This window comes from Furipterus horrens, unplaced genomic scaffold (genome assembly GCF_987537825.1).
Source record: "Furipterus horrens unplaced genomic scaffold, mFurHor1.1.pri manual_scaffold_7, whole genome shotgun sequence".
Classification (NCBI taxonomy): domain Eukaryota; kingdom Metazoa; phylum Chordata; class Mammalia; order Chiroptera; family Furipteridae; genus Furipterus; species Furipterus horrens.
This window is the reverse complement of record NW_028327177.1, coordinates 97,504,641-97,519,152: the sequence shown is the minus strand read 5'-3', so window position 1 is coordinate 97,519,152 and position 14,512 is coordinate 97,504,641. Positions and strand designations below refer to the sequence as shown.

Below are 14,512 nucleotides of genomic sequence, written 5' to 3'. Positions count from 1 at the left end.
TTGTTGAGTCTAGGTAGAGAATTAATTTTAATAATTAAAAATTTAATTTCTAGAAGCGCTATGGTTTTTTACATCCAGCTGTCATTTTATTTTATAATCTACACTTGATATTTACATTCATTAAAGTCTATCTGATTATTTCACTAAAGTTCTTGGGAAGGGTTGGCTAAATCCTGCTGTTTGTTGTATTCTACTTCTCTCTCATTGACTGTTAATTATTTCCCTGTATATTTAGTAATTTTGGACCTTAAAGCTTATCAATGAGATCCCTGGGCAATTTGGGTTAAGAATGGTCTCTTTAGAAGGGTTTTGCATTTGCATTTTGCCAGATGTCCTTGAGTGCTCACCAGTTGAGGACTAATTTTATATTAATATTTGACCTGGATAAGAAATTATACCAAATAAATGGTATAACTTAAACTCCAAATCTAAATGAGGGAAAGCTCATGGTTATAATTTTTAGGGGAAACATTTGCCCTCTAACTCAGCCTTGCCTCAGATAGATAGGCTTGCCTTTTATCTCCCTAGGTTGGTAGGCCAAAATCTTTCTAATTTATTATTATGTAGCTTATCAGGAGACCTGGATATATGCTGGTATGTCTGTCTAGCTCCAACTCTGTACCGCATTAGGATTCAAGATCTTGTCTCCTGACTCCACATAATTATAATGGAGTCCTTATATTAAGGAAAGGTCCCCATCCCCAAGAACCCCTAACAGCTAGAAGCCAGTGTCAGCTCTCTGGCTTTCCAGGTAAGGTTTCAGTCTACACTTTGATGCTGGCCCATTGCAATGTCCACTATTTCCCTTTTGCCTAAGCTATGCATTCAATATTTTTATATAACATTTCTAAATGTTTGTAGGAAGATTTTCTGTCATGCTATTGTGGACAGAAGCTGAAGGATATTTTCCTTGATGTGCCTATGCCATAGAACACCTAGTTCAGTCTACAAAGAATGATTTTATAATCCAGTTAGTAAAATGGATTGTTTACAAATAAGAACAGAAGATCAGCAGATTGGCAGTAATGCATATGTTTATACAGCAAAGGACCTATGTTTTTTATCAACTAATTATAGATAAAATTAAAACTCTCATCAATGTTTTTTTAGGGAGATTAAAACATTAGTATTATATATTATTAATATAAAGTTTTCGCCAAGAGGATGCTATGTGTTCCAGTATTATGACAAAAATGAGTACCATGCAGATGGGTACTAGACTTACGGGGGTAATCACTTTGTAAGTTATATAAGTGTCCCTTCACTATGTTGTATACCTGAAACTAATATTATATGCCAGCTGTAACTGAAAAACAATTACTAAAAAACACCATGACCTACTGATGAAAACTGCTTCTGTTGAGAGTTAAAAAAAATTATACCAAGATTTCCCATCTTAATATATATATTTTCAACTTGTCATAGCTCAGCCTGTCTAGTAATGGCCCCTACATCTGAAAATAATACCTGAAAAGATAAGCAGAATCCCCAAATTGTCATGGTGCTAGTCAGAAGGAATGGGAAGAAGCACACTATGGGCATGGGTTATAAAAGAACCTGGATAATATCAAAGTCCTTATGACTCTTTCACTAATAAGACCCTTTGGCTTGAGTTCAAGATGGAGACACAATCTGTAATATTTTATATTTTTTAAGTGCTTGACAAAATACCTTCACATATATGATACCCTTTTAAGACAAGCAGTACACAGAGGTTTAAGTGATTTATCTAAGGTTACGGTCAGTAAAATGGTAAAGCCTAGAATAGAATTCTTGTCTGAAAACTAAATTCCATGCCAAGAGTGTTACCATGGCAAAGCCACTCTCAGGGATATCTTGGGCAGCCTTTATATCTAGAAATCACTTATAAATTTTAAAAAGAAATGACTAAAAGCAGAAAAACCTAATCCAAAGTTTCCCAAGTGCTTGTTCAATTCAATATGGCATGACTAAAGGGTGCGTTTGAAAATGGAGTCATACTTCAGATTTCTGTTGTCACTAGCTTCATATGACAATTTAAATGCAAATTAATTAAACTAAATAAACTGAAAGAAAAAAATTTCCTTGGTTGCACTAGCCACATTTCAAATGGTCAACAGTCACATGTGGCTGGTAGCTGCTATATGGGATAGTATTGATATAGAACATTTCCATCATCACTGAGATCTACTGGATAGCTATGTTCTGGAAAGTAGATTGATGAAGCAATTTCATTGTTGCAGTGGGATAGAAAGAAGTTTGGCTTTGAAGTGCAACAGATCTAGATTTGAATTCTGCCTCTGTCACTTAAAATTTTGTGACTTGAGCAAGTTTCTTAACTCTTCTTGGACTCTAGCGTCCTCATTTGTAAGTCAGGAACCAGAAATAAGGTGCATGGGATATAATGATATTGCTTAGTAACTGCAGAATCTGCAGTCTCCCCAACCCTCACTGCAGCCACGTTGTGATCCTGTGGTTGCCAAAAGGCTCTTACACAGTATATGAAAATAAACCACTTCCAAAAGATTCCAGACAAGTACCAAACCTAAGCCTTTGACTAGGATAAGCATTTTCTCTATAAAATTTTACCTTTTCTTTGGGTGTAGTTGGGGAGGGGTTGGGCGAGCATTTTGTATAAATAAATAAAAATAAAAAAAAGAAATAAAAAAAACTTAGAAGCGGGAAAAAAAGTTATAGTTCAATTTTCTATTACATTAACTCTACAAATTGATTTAAGTGTAAGAAGCTGGCTGGATCTCAAGGTGTAATGAGTAAAATGGGCGTCTTGGTGCCATTTCCCACAAGAAAACGACAGAAGAGCAGCTATAGAATCAGTTATAATTACCTGTATACACAATCAGACACTAATTAACTTTTTATTTAAAGAACAAATCCCAGAACAATTCAACAGCTTGCTGACCCAACAAGACTATTTTCTACTTTTAAGATGAGATAGACAAGACATACACTCCCCGACCACTTTATGCTATCTTGGCACTTTCTCCCCGATACAGCTACTCCTTTAAATACTTCCCCAAGCTGCTCTTCTAGGCTGTGTCTAATACACCAGTGTTGTACTTGATCTTTTCAGGCCTTTCTCTAGTCTGAACAAGCTGAATTGTTCTTGAACTTCTAATTAGCAATATCAGAAACTGTAAGGCTCTTAGGAGATGATTCAGAGTCTCCATTAACTGGTAAATGAAATGACTTGGTTAAGTGAGTTTTCTATTTAACTAAGGAAACCTTTGTTTCCATCTTTTCTTGAATCTCTCTCTAAAATAAAATGTATTAGTGTACCTTTCTGCTCAAGAACACTAATTAAGATAATAAACACTCCTGATGATATAAGATCTTAACATTACAACAAATTACATACAATATTGATACTATACTGGGATTGAATTTATAGGATGTTGATATTTTTATGCTGACCTCAGAATACACTCAAGTTATTTGCTAATTTCCACAAAATAATATCTAACATTAGCTTGATTTCTTATGTCTTCATTTCTTCCACAAATGGACCATGGAAATATTTTCAGATAACTGAAGCTCTGATTAGTTAATTTTGGTTAATCATGGTTTCATTATATTTGTGTTATGTTGCACTTCCAACTGTAAAGGAACCGTTACTTGTGAAAGAAATACAATACGATTCACTTCACGCTTATACTAAATGGTAATTAAGTCCATGGGCCTCTGGTAATTTTCCTTACTATTTTAATGATCAATATTTCCTAAGAAACAATATCTAGATTGTTTCCAGGTAGTAAAGGGCAGAATTAAGCCAATTTCTCTTTTAAAAAAATTGTATCTATATTTCTTTGCAGAATTTCCCCTTTAACAGGTTATTCAATACAAAGAACACAGCCACCTGAAATAATTCTATTGTTAACATTAGTTTAAATCCATCTGAACTTACAGGTTTAAAAGGCATTTCCAGTTATGTACACAGAAATTAAAATCTCAGAGGTAATTAAATTACCTAAATAGTTTATTGAAAAGAGATTCCATTTCACTTTGATAGTTAAAAGAGAGTTAGGGAGAAGAATTTGAGGCTTCTAACTTCAAAACAGACCTCACCACTGCTCATTCTGGGAATTAAAAGACGAATAATTTCTAGTAGCTTTTTATATTTTATACTGAATACATTCCCCCAATACCAGTTACCTCCCATTCAAGTGAAATTCAAACACAGTAACTTACTTTTTTTGAGTTAGAAGCAAGATTTCTCTCCAGCAATTTCTTTAGATGATAGTTACAGCATAACCTCTGTCCTCACTCATACCCATACTGAAATACAGGAACCAAGTACTGCATACTTTTTAGTACATTACATCTTGAAAGATCACTCTAGCTTTGCTGACTACATCCAACCATTCTTAATGGTCTGTAAAATGCCTAAAAATACCCTGGACTTTGAAGGAAAAAAAGGGGGTTATCCACACTCTCCAACTGAGTAGTTGCCACTCACTTCTGAGTCTCAGTTGAATTAAATGCCTGCCTACCCCAACACAAGTTACTGTATCATTAACATTAAAGTACAGTACCTCTTGGCCCAGCACTTGGACCCAGCAGACACTCAACTAAATGAACAGATGGAAAAATACCACTATCAGGGCAAAGATAGTACGTTCTTTGTGGACAGAACTATCAGTGTCTGTTCCATTCTGTGTCTCAGAAACTAAGTCCTATTGCTTAGGGGCATGTGCAGCCAATAATTCAGTCTCACAAGAAAAACAGGGTGAAACTTACCTTCATAAAACAAACAACAAAAACGCAATGTAACGTTATTATATGAAATAGTACAGTTAAATAAAATAACACTAAGTTATTGTATACAAGTGTTTTAATTTTAGAAGCCCATTTAAAAAGATTTGATCTTATTGAAACTAATTCATAACTGTAAAAGTATAGACCAAATGTTTTTTGTAAGTTAAAACTCTAAAAATGTGCTGCTAGAAACTAGTCACTCAATTTAATTATAAACATACGAATTGCAATAAAACAGATATACTCACAGCTTGCATTTCTATATAGAAGAAATGGTTCATGAAGCTGAAATTCCAAATCTTTATTCACTGGTTCAACAAGATTGTGCATATTCAATCGATTCACAATGGTAAAACCATGGTAAGGTGAAGCTGACCTTAGGTTTAATAGAAGAAAAGTAATCTGCAGTCACAATTAGTTTGTAGAAATGTTATCTACTACTTTATTTCCATTTCCAAGAATGAATAACTACTGCATTACACAGTATTATTAGCACTTAAAATTTAAAAAAATTTAAGCCAGATCATAATGCTCTTCCTCTCAGAAGCTTCCAAGGACTCAGTCTCTTAGAGTCAAGGCCGAAGTCCTTATTAAGGCCACAAGGCCTTAGCTGATATGCCATCACCCCACCCCCCAACTTGATTTCATTTCCTATGCCTCCTCCCTGGTTCTTCCTGCTCTAGCCACACTGGGTATCTTGCCACTGTCTTTCAATACTTCTGCCTGGACCACTTGCCCAGAATCTACAGTTATGTCATTTCCCACAAGCCTTTGCTCAATTTCACTTTCTCAATGAGGCCTACCTGAGAACTATCCTTTACAGGGCTCCCAAGCTTACACCTCTAAACCTCCTTTCTCTTTTTCCATACTTATTGTCTTTTTCCATTAGGATGTAAGCTCCATGCAAATAGGGTTTCTGTCTTTTTTTTTTCCAGCTGTGTCACAAGACATACAACACAGATGTTTAATAAACACTGCTCAAAAAAATCTCATTTATTTTAAATATGGCACAGGATTGGTTATAATGTCTATATAACATTATACTAATGATTTTTCTTGTAGTTCTCCTGAGTTAGATAGAAAATGCCTCAAATCCTACTATCCATAATGTGATTCAGTACATAATCCTTTAGACACTTCTCACAGGTATATACACCACTTTATAGTTTCTCATTCATTTTACAATCCTGTTCTACAGATTAGGAAACAAGCTCAAAATGATTAAGGTCTATACAAATAACCAGAATTCGGCACTAGGTTTTCAGACTCCAAATCTAGGCTTCTTCAATGCTGAGGTCTCTGCAAAGTAATATTCTGACATCCTAGCATATCTTTATCCAAGGTATATAAAGGATTCTCCTTTTGGTCTCCTTTTATTAGAATCAATACCATGTAAGCCTCCATGTATTACATTTTATTAAGTCGAGACACTATACTAAATTTCACATTTTCTATAATTAGTGAATCTGTACTTTACTGTAACAAAAAAGCAAGGAGTACTTTCAAAAGTATTATAGACACTAAAGTTCTAACAACAGTTGAGAAGTTTCTAGAGATTTATATTGTTAATGAAGAATAATTAAGGAGGTGAAGGTTAAAGACTTTTCCTCCCCGCAAAATTTCGAGAATATTTGATATTCTTTTTAATTATAATCAAATGAGAAAAGCAATCTTTAAAAGATAACTCATAGTATTAAAAAAAATAAAATAAAAAGGAAAAGAACCAGATGTCAGTCGTAACTCCTGCTAGTCCCTAAGCTTTAGAAACCAAAGGAAGGAACCACAGCAGGACCTAACAGGGATCCAGGAAAAGAAGGAACCCCATAAGACTTCCGGCAAAGATGGAGTCCTGGATAGACATGCTGTGTCTCCCTCCACAACTAAGAAGGAATACAACTACCTCAAAACTAGAGACAACCAGAAGTTCCAGAAACTCAAACTGCATGGAAGTCCAACAAACAAAGATATAAAGAAGAAATACTCATCCAGACAGGTAGGAGGGGCGGAGCCGGGGCAGAGAGGATGCGTTGTGCTGGTGGCAGCAGAGGAAGCAGCAGCAGACGAGCTGAAGGCGCAGTCGCATGTTTTAAAAAGTTGGGAGGGACACCTGGGGAGCACTCCCAGCACGAGACCAGACCGCACAGCTCACAGTCCCAGCACCAGGAAAAATCAAGCCTCACTGCTTCTGACTGTGCAGACCAGTGGGGGTTGGGGCAGAGGAAGAAACTGCCGGTCTCCCAGTATAGTTTTTTTGTTTAAAGGGCCCCCACGGACCTAGAACGTCGGCAGACCCACCCACTCTGGGAATGACAGTCAGGGCAACTGCTAGAGTCACCAGTCCCACACAGAAGTGGGAGAAGTGCCTGGAAAAGGGGTTGACTGCTGAGCAAGCAGCACCGCTCCCTCTCAGACCCCTCCCCTACACACAGTGCCACAGTGTGGTGAAATGGGTTGCCCTTACTGATGAATACCTAAGGCTCCGCCCCTTACAACGTAACAGGTGTGACAGCTCTACCTAAGACACAGAGGCAAACAAACACAGGAGCCTGTCAAGATGAGGAGACAGAGAAATATCGCTCAAAAGAGGGAATGGATCAAGGTTCCAGTGGGAAAACGAAGTGACGAGGAGATAGCCAACCTAACAGACATAGAGTTCAAAACACAGGTGATAAAGTTGCTCATAGACTTGACAGATATGCTTAAGTATGGCAAACGCATAAGGGAAGATGTAAAGGCGATGCTAAGTGAAATGAAGGAAAATCCCCACAAAACCAATGGTGAAGGGAATGAAACCAGGGTTCAAATCAATGATTTGGAACATAAGGAAGAAAAAAAGTCAACCAGTACAGAATGAGAAAACAAGAACTGGAAAAAATGAGGAGAGACCTAGGAACCTCTGGGACAACTTTAAATGTGCCAATATCCAAATCATAGGGGTGCCAGAAGGAGAAGAGGAAGAACAAGAAATTGAAAGCTAATGTGAAAAAATAATGAAGGAAAACTTCCCAAATTTTGAGAAGGCAATAGACATACAAGTACAGGAAGCACAGAGGGTCGCAAACAAGCTAGACCCAAAGAGGACCACACCAAGACACATCATCATTAAAATGCCAAAGGTTCAAGAGAAAGAGAATCTCAAAAGCAGCAAGAGAAAAGAACAGACTTTCCTACAAAGGGCTGCTATAAGACTATCAGCTGATTTCTCAAAAGAAACTTTGTAGGCAAGAAGGGACTGGCAAGAAGTATTCAATGTGATGAAAAGCAAGGACCTACAACCAAACTTACTCTATCCAGCAAAGCTATTATTCAGAATGTAAGGGCAGATAAAGTACTTCCCACACAAGGTAAAGCTAAAGGAGTTCATCACCACCAAGCCATTATTATATGAAATGTTAAAAGGGACTTATTTAAGAAAAAGAAGATAAACACTCTGAACACTGAAATGACAACAAACTCACAACTATAAACAACTGAATTTAAAAAATAAAAACTGAGTCCTACTAAGCAAACCACAATAGGAACAGAATCATAGGTATGGGGATCATTTGGAGGGTTATCAGCTGGGAGGGGGAGGAATGGGGAAATGGTGCAGGGACTAAGAAGCATAATTGGTTGGTACAAAATAGACAGGGGAAAGTTAAGAATAATATAGGTAAGGGTAAAGCCAAAGAACTTATATGCACGACCCATGGACATGAACCAAGGAGGGTGGGATTGCCAGAGGGAAGGGGGGTACTGGGAAGAGAGGAGCAAGGGGAAAAGAAATTGGTACTACTGTAATAACATAATCAATAAAATACCCTTAAAAAAAAAGGAACTCCATGACTATCACATCCTGTCAGTTACTTTTAGATCATAAAACTTGAAATTTGCAAACCAATCACATTTTATGATAACTCCAAGAAACACTGAAAATAAAAAATGTGCAATTCTGAATAATTCAGGCTTTCTAAAGGACTCTCAAATTAAAAATACACATTACTAAATATATTGCACACAATCCAGAACTTTTAGGGAGGGGGTATAAAAGGGGACAGAACCAGAGTGACAGAAGATAACCTCTCATTTAGTAACCACAGAACAGCAGTGCTGACCCTTCAACTATATTATTTTATAGAGCTAGTTATTTTATAACCCTACTAGCTTAATTTAAATATAGTATTATATTTTTCTCAACTATGTATCTTTTAAAATATGGGTGGGGAGCTAGGGAAGAGGAAGGCATCTGTTTTAGACTCACTTACTACTAAAAAATGTTTTCTACCTTGAGATGGTTTTGCTAGGTTCCTAAATAAGTTTTAGTTCTGTTTACTCTGAATCATAGGAAATTTCAAAGAGGAGACATAACTTGGTTAGGATCTCACAGGTAGCGGTGAATGAATACTTGAAGGGTCAAGCAGAAAGGTTCTGAAGACAAATGTACTACAGGGTTGAACCACTTCTTGTGACATTATTCACCATGAGATTTAAAAATACATATATCTTAAAAAAAAAAATGCTTACCTTCGATATACAAATAAGGTCCCTTCTATATCAGTCTTCTCCTATAATAGACAATGAATCAATTAGTTTTCCAACTATAAGCCAACCCTAACTATTCCAAAGGAAAAAAAATATTTCATGTTTAAGATCAACTTATTTTAAAATTAATCACTTCTGAAGAGGTCAAGTAAGTCATCACTCCGCAAACTACTACCATTTTTTTTGTTCCTTTTCTATGCTGTTGATGCATATTAATGTCTATGCAATATTCAGTCCAGCAATATGCCCCTATCTGTAGCATTTTTCTTTAGTTTTTTATTTTAAAGAATAAAATCCTGGCCCTAGCTAGTGTGGCTCAGTGGACTGAGTGCTGCTGACCTGCCAACCAAAGGGTTGCTGGTTCGATTTCCAAACAGGGCACATGCCTGGGTTGCAGGCCAGGTCCCTAGTTGGGGGCGCGTGAAAGGCAACCACACTCATTAATGTTTCTCTCCTTCCTTTTCTCCCTCCCTTAAAATAAAGAAACAAACAAAAAATCTTAAAAAAAAAAAAACTTATAAAAAAATTAAAAAAGAAGAAAATCCTGGAATTAGCTTTCACTTTTTAAACTAAAATGTTTTAGCCAGATTTCTTAATTTTTTTTATTTGTTTATTTTTAAGATTTCTTAATTTTAAAGGCAAGGAACTGTGTACACCAATTGCTTCATTTTTAAAGTTTATCAAAGTTAGTAGGAAAAAAAAAAGGAGGAAACTATCTTATAGCATACTGTGTTTCATCATTGGGGGATTTTCATATATTTCATGACTAGCAAATGTTGTTGTTAAAAATTACTGTCAAGTGCTGGCCTGTAAACCAAAGAGGTGCCGGTTTGATTCCCAGCCAGGGCACATGCCTAGGTTGTGGTCCCCAGTTGGGGGATGCGGGAGAGGCAACCATACATTAATGTTTCTCTTCCTCTTTTTCTTCCGCCCCTCCCCTCTCAAAAATTAAAAAAAAAAAAAAAAAAAAAATTACTATCAAACACAAGGTATTTGAAATCTTACTTTCAGGCCTATGTTGTCAGTTTGGCTCAGATAAAATCTTATACAAGTTTTTTAAAAAAATTACTGTAAAACACAATTAGTTTGTTATTTTTAGAATTTTTTTGAATAATCAAACTATATCCTGCTTTAACATAATCATCATAGGTCTTATAAATAATTTAAAAAAATTTTAGCTTAAAGTGAAATGTTTTGATTAATAAAGTACAACTCAAACTATCTTTCATTTGCTGTGCCAAGAGCGTACTTAGGTCTTAAACATAGTTACAATGTTTAAAAACAAAACAAAACAAATAACTATTAGTCTGCAGTTTACAGCCTATACAGGATCTAAATATTTTATTTTATTATTAAAAAAAAAAAACATGGTGGCTTTATTTATTTACTTATTTATAGAGAGAAAGAAAGGGTGGGAGAGAGGAAGAGAAAAATTGATGCACAAGAGAAACATCGATTGACTGTCTCTTGCATGTTCCCAGCCAGGGAACCTGGCCCCCAACCCAGGCATGTGCTCTGACTGAGAATCGAACCCGTGACCTTTTGGTTTGCGGGATGATGCCCAACCCACTGAACCACACCGGCCAGGGTAAGGACCTAAATATTTTAATGTAACCAACAAACTCTTAGAAAATGTTAAATGTTGGTCAAATCAAATTTAGTTTGTTGGGATAAAAAATATTAAGGAAAATATTTATCATCTTGATTTGTTCCTGGAGTATCAGCCCAGCTTAAATATTATCATGGGACTTTTCCTTCTTATGGATTCAGAGGCTTTTTGACTTTCAAATGCTAAATTATTAGTATAAAAAATTGGTAATCAACTGTCTCACAGAGAAAACTTGCCCAAACAAAACACTGCAAAGTAATAACTCACTGTAAAATAACAAAGAGAGAAAAGATTTTGGTTATGCTCTATGTTCCATAATACAAATGAACAAACAATCACAGCCTGTTTTTCAACTCAGGTTATTATGACTTGTAATTCATATATAAAGTAGAACTCCACAATTAAAATTCCAAAATACTGAAAGTCTGTGAAAAATTAGAAATATAATTTGTCAGTAAATAAGTCCCTGCCCCAAGTCTTTAACATTTGTCTGCAATTCATATTTCACAAATTTATAAGTAGACCAAGAACAGAATAATTATTCAGAACAATTCAAACTAAGCCAATGCCTAAAACAGTTTAACTTAAAAAAAAAAAAAAATCTATAATTTTGTTCTTTGTGGCTTCCCATGTCTCCTTCTCTTCCAGGAGGTGAAAGAAAGATCTAAAGCAAGATAATTTTGACAACTGTCTTAATCTGAATTAACTTTGTAAATGGCAAATGATTTTCACTAAATTATTGGCTATACATATATAACATATCTCTATTATATTGTAAAGGATGTGCTATGATGATAACCTTTCATAGTCTTGTTAGTATAAGGACATTTCTTACTGAAATATGAACGTTAGTAATTTATGAATTCAATTCATTAAACATTTACGGATTCTTTTTTAAAATTGTTGTATTCGATTTGCTAGTATTTTGTTAAGTACAGAAGATTTTCCAAGTGTAAATAAAGCCTATAACTGAATGAGTTAATTAAGGATCAATTATTAGGAAACAGGAAATTATGTTATTAAAGCAATCAACGAAGCTTCAAACAGGGGCCAACAAGTCAGAGCACACTTAATGTAACTTTTTTGGACTCACTCCCGCGCAAAAAAGCCAAAAAGTATTTAGTCTGATGAGAGCACTCAGGGGTGACATCACCAGCAGTAAAGCTGGAACGACTCACATTTACAGGGTCTCTTTTTCAAAGATTTCAAGGGAATCCGAAAATGGAAGCCCTTTTAAGTGTCTTGAACTCTTCCAAAACTCTGGAAATACAGAGTAGTTCGAGCAAAGCCGGGCGGGCGTATCCCCACCTCCTCTCTTTCAAGAATTGAAACTAACTTGATTTCAAGCTTTAAATCCGAATGAATCTGCGAAGGGGGCTCTTATTTATGTGTCTGTTGGTGGGGGGGAAGGGCGGGCCGTTTACTTTATAGATTGTATATGTGTAATTTATCTGATAACCCTCAATCCTTCAGGCTTCTTTCTGACCTCACTGGTCCCATATCCTCTTACCACATCTGCAAAGAAAGCAGATCGTCCACGTTCCCGGACCCGACCCCAAGAGTCTAATCCTCTTCCAATCCTCCCCTCTGTTGGCTTTCCCCCCGGATGTCTTGCGCCTACTTCTCCAGCTCCTCTTTCCGAATCCCCGTGCCCCCGAAACCCCTCATGCCCCGGCCATCTCCTCCACTCCCTGATCTCGTCTCTGCTGCCCTGGCCTCTGGCATCACCCCCTACACAAGGCGGTGCGCGCGACCCCTTTAAGAGGCGGCGGCCGGGCGGACGACCTCAGTGGCTTGGCGGCACTCACCCACTGGTTGGCTTTGGGGCAGAAGGTATACAGAGCAACCTGGCCCGTGAGGTCTGCGATGCTGGTGATGTAGGGGTCGTGCTGCTTCAGGGCCGCTAAGCTCATCTGCTGTCCAGCTCGACTCAGCGACTCCATCTTGAATTCTCGAGCCGAGCCCCTCCGGAGGGGGCGGAGTCGCGAACAGGAAAGTGCCATTGAGACACAGTTCCCCCAGCCGCGTCAGCGCCCTTGACATCCGCCTCTCTTCTGGGCTTCACGGCAGTACGGTACAGTAGCTATTATGCTCCGCTGCGCTCACGTTCCTGGCGTCGGGTTCCGGAATCGATAAGTCCTAGGTCCCCAAAGATCCCGGTGGGCAGACGCTGCCACTTGGCGGAGCTGGCCGTTCGGATCCTAGACGCTTCCTTTTCGCAGACGAAACTCTCCTTACGCCGGGATCAGGCCTGCCCGTGAGCTTTCTCCAAGCTCCAGCCGGACGAGGTTGGAGACTGACGCGGGGCCTGCCTCGGCTCGCGGAAGGGGAAGGGCCTGGCGTAATAGGACGAAAACCTGCTGTGGTGATCTCCCCAGGCCGTTTAGAAAGCAGTTAGGAATTTGGTGTTTTTCTGAAGGAAAATTTTGAAAAAGCCAAACTAATCCATATGTAACTACACAGGAGTGTCTTTTGCTGTGCACTTTTGCTTCTTACTTTTCTCGTCTGAGTCCCAGGTAAATCTTTAATCCAATCTTGGGAAGAGCCCGCGAAGTCCTGAGTATTTCGTGCATCATTTAAAGCTTTAAAAAGATTGCTCATTCTCTTAGCAAACATCTGTTGAGTATTTTAAGGCATTTAAAAAGTCAGGTACTAGTTGCAATAAAAGCATGGAGACGACAGGGAGCTCTGTGCCCCTCTCCTTCCCCGTTAAAAAACACTTTATTATATTGAAAAGATACCCGATGGAATTTAAATTTTTGAAAGAAATAAAACCCCATAATATTTGTATTGTTTATGGTTTTATTACATTGCAGGGTGATTTTTTTTTAGTGGAAAGAGAATTCACCTCTTAGGTTCTTTGCAGAATCACCTAAGAAGCGTGTGCAAATGCAAAAAAGGAAACAGGTATCACTCATTACGCCGGTATTTATTGAAATCCTAATTGTAAACTGGTAGCTCCTTGGAAGTTTCAAAGATTAAGACAGTTACTTGGTTCTGGGAGAAAACGAAAGCAGTAGGACAACGCAAAGACACTGGAACAATGCTAGAGATGGTTTTCTCTTGAAGCCTGAAGAGGGAACCACTAACAACTCCTTCTGGTCAGGAAAGACTAGACTACGAAGGCTTCATGGAGGAGGTGATGTTTGAATTAGTGCTTCAGGGATGAGTAGGAGTTCAGAGAAGAAAAGCAAGGGCTCCTTTCATTTCACAGTCCAATGGTGAGATATAGAAAATGTGGTCATCCTCATTTGATAGATGAGTTAATGAAGTGGGGTGAAGAAATGTGAGACACTCTCACAATAAAACACCAGGAAACAGGACTTGAGCAGCAAAGTGAGTCGTTTATTCATGAGTCTGCAGAGTCGGGCGCACAGCCAGCCAGGGGCATGTGCGAGCGAAGTAGACAAAGAAAACTGGTTTTATACTAAGGCGATTAGCTCCCTTTCCCTAATGTGATTAGGTACCCCTCTCCCCTCCTCCCCCATTTCTCCATTACTGATTAATCTGGGTTCACAATCTAACTTTATTAACTACTTAACTTGAGATGTGATTACCTAAGAGTAATCTAGTTGTAGGTCTATCTCCAACTTATTTGCAAATTATCTAACTACATCTTCCCATTTCTCT

General features: G+C 37.7%; 1 protein-coding gene across 2 annotated transcripts in view; it reads right to left on the bottom strand.

Moving 5' to 3' along the window:
• Positions 1 to 12,885, bottom strand: part of DCP1A (decapping mRNA 1A) — a 64,701-nt gene extending 51,816 nt beyond the window's left edge. Inside the window, exons 1-3 of one of the 2 annotated variants that reach the window (XM_090284020.1) lie at positions 12,691 to 12,885; positions 9,256 to 9,296; positions 5,001 to 5,128 (exon numbers count right to left, since the gene is read on the bottom strand). In XM_090284020.1, the coding sequence (XP_090140146.1) occupies positions 5,001 to 5,128; positions 9,256 to 9,296; positions 12,691 to 12,885 (364 nt within the window). The remainder of the gene's footprint in view (positions 1 to 5,000; positions 5,129 to 9,255; positions 9,297 to 12,690) is intronic. The other variant, XM_090284021.1, reaches the window with a different exon arrangement.
• Between the last annotated feature and the right edge of the window lie 1,627 nt (positions 12,886 to 14,512).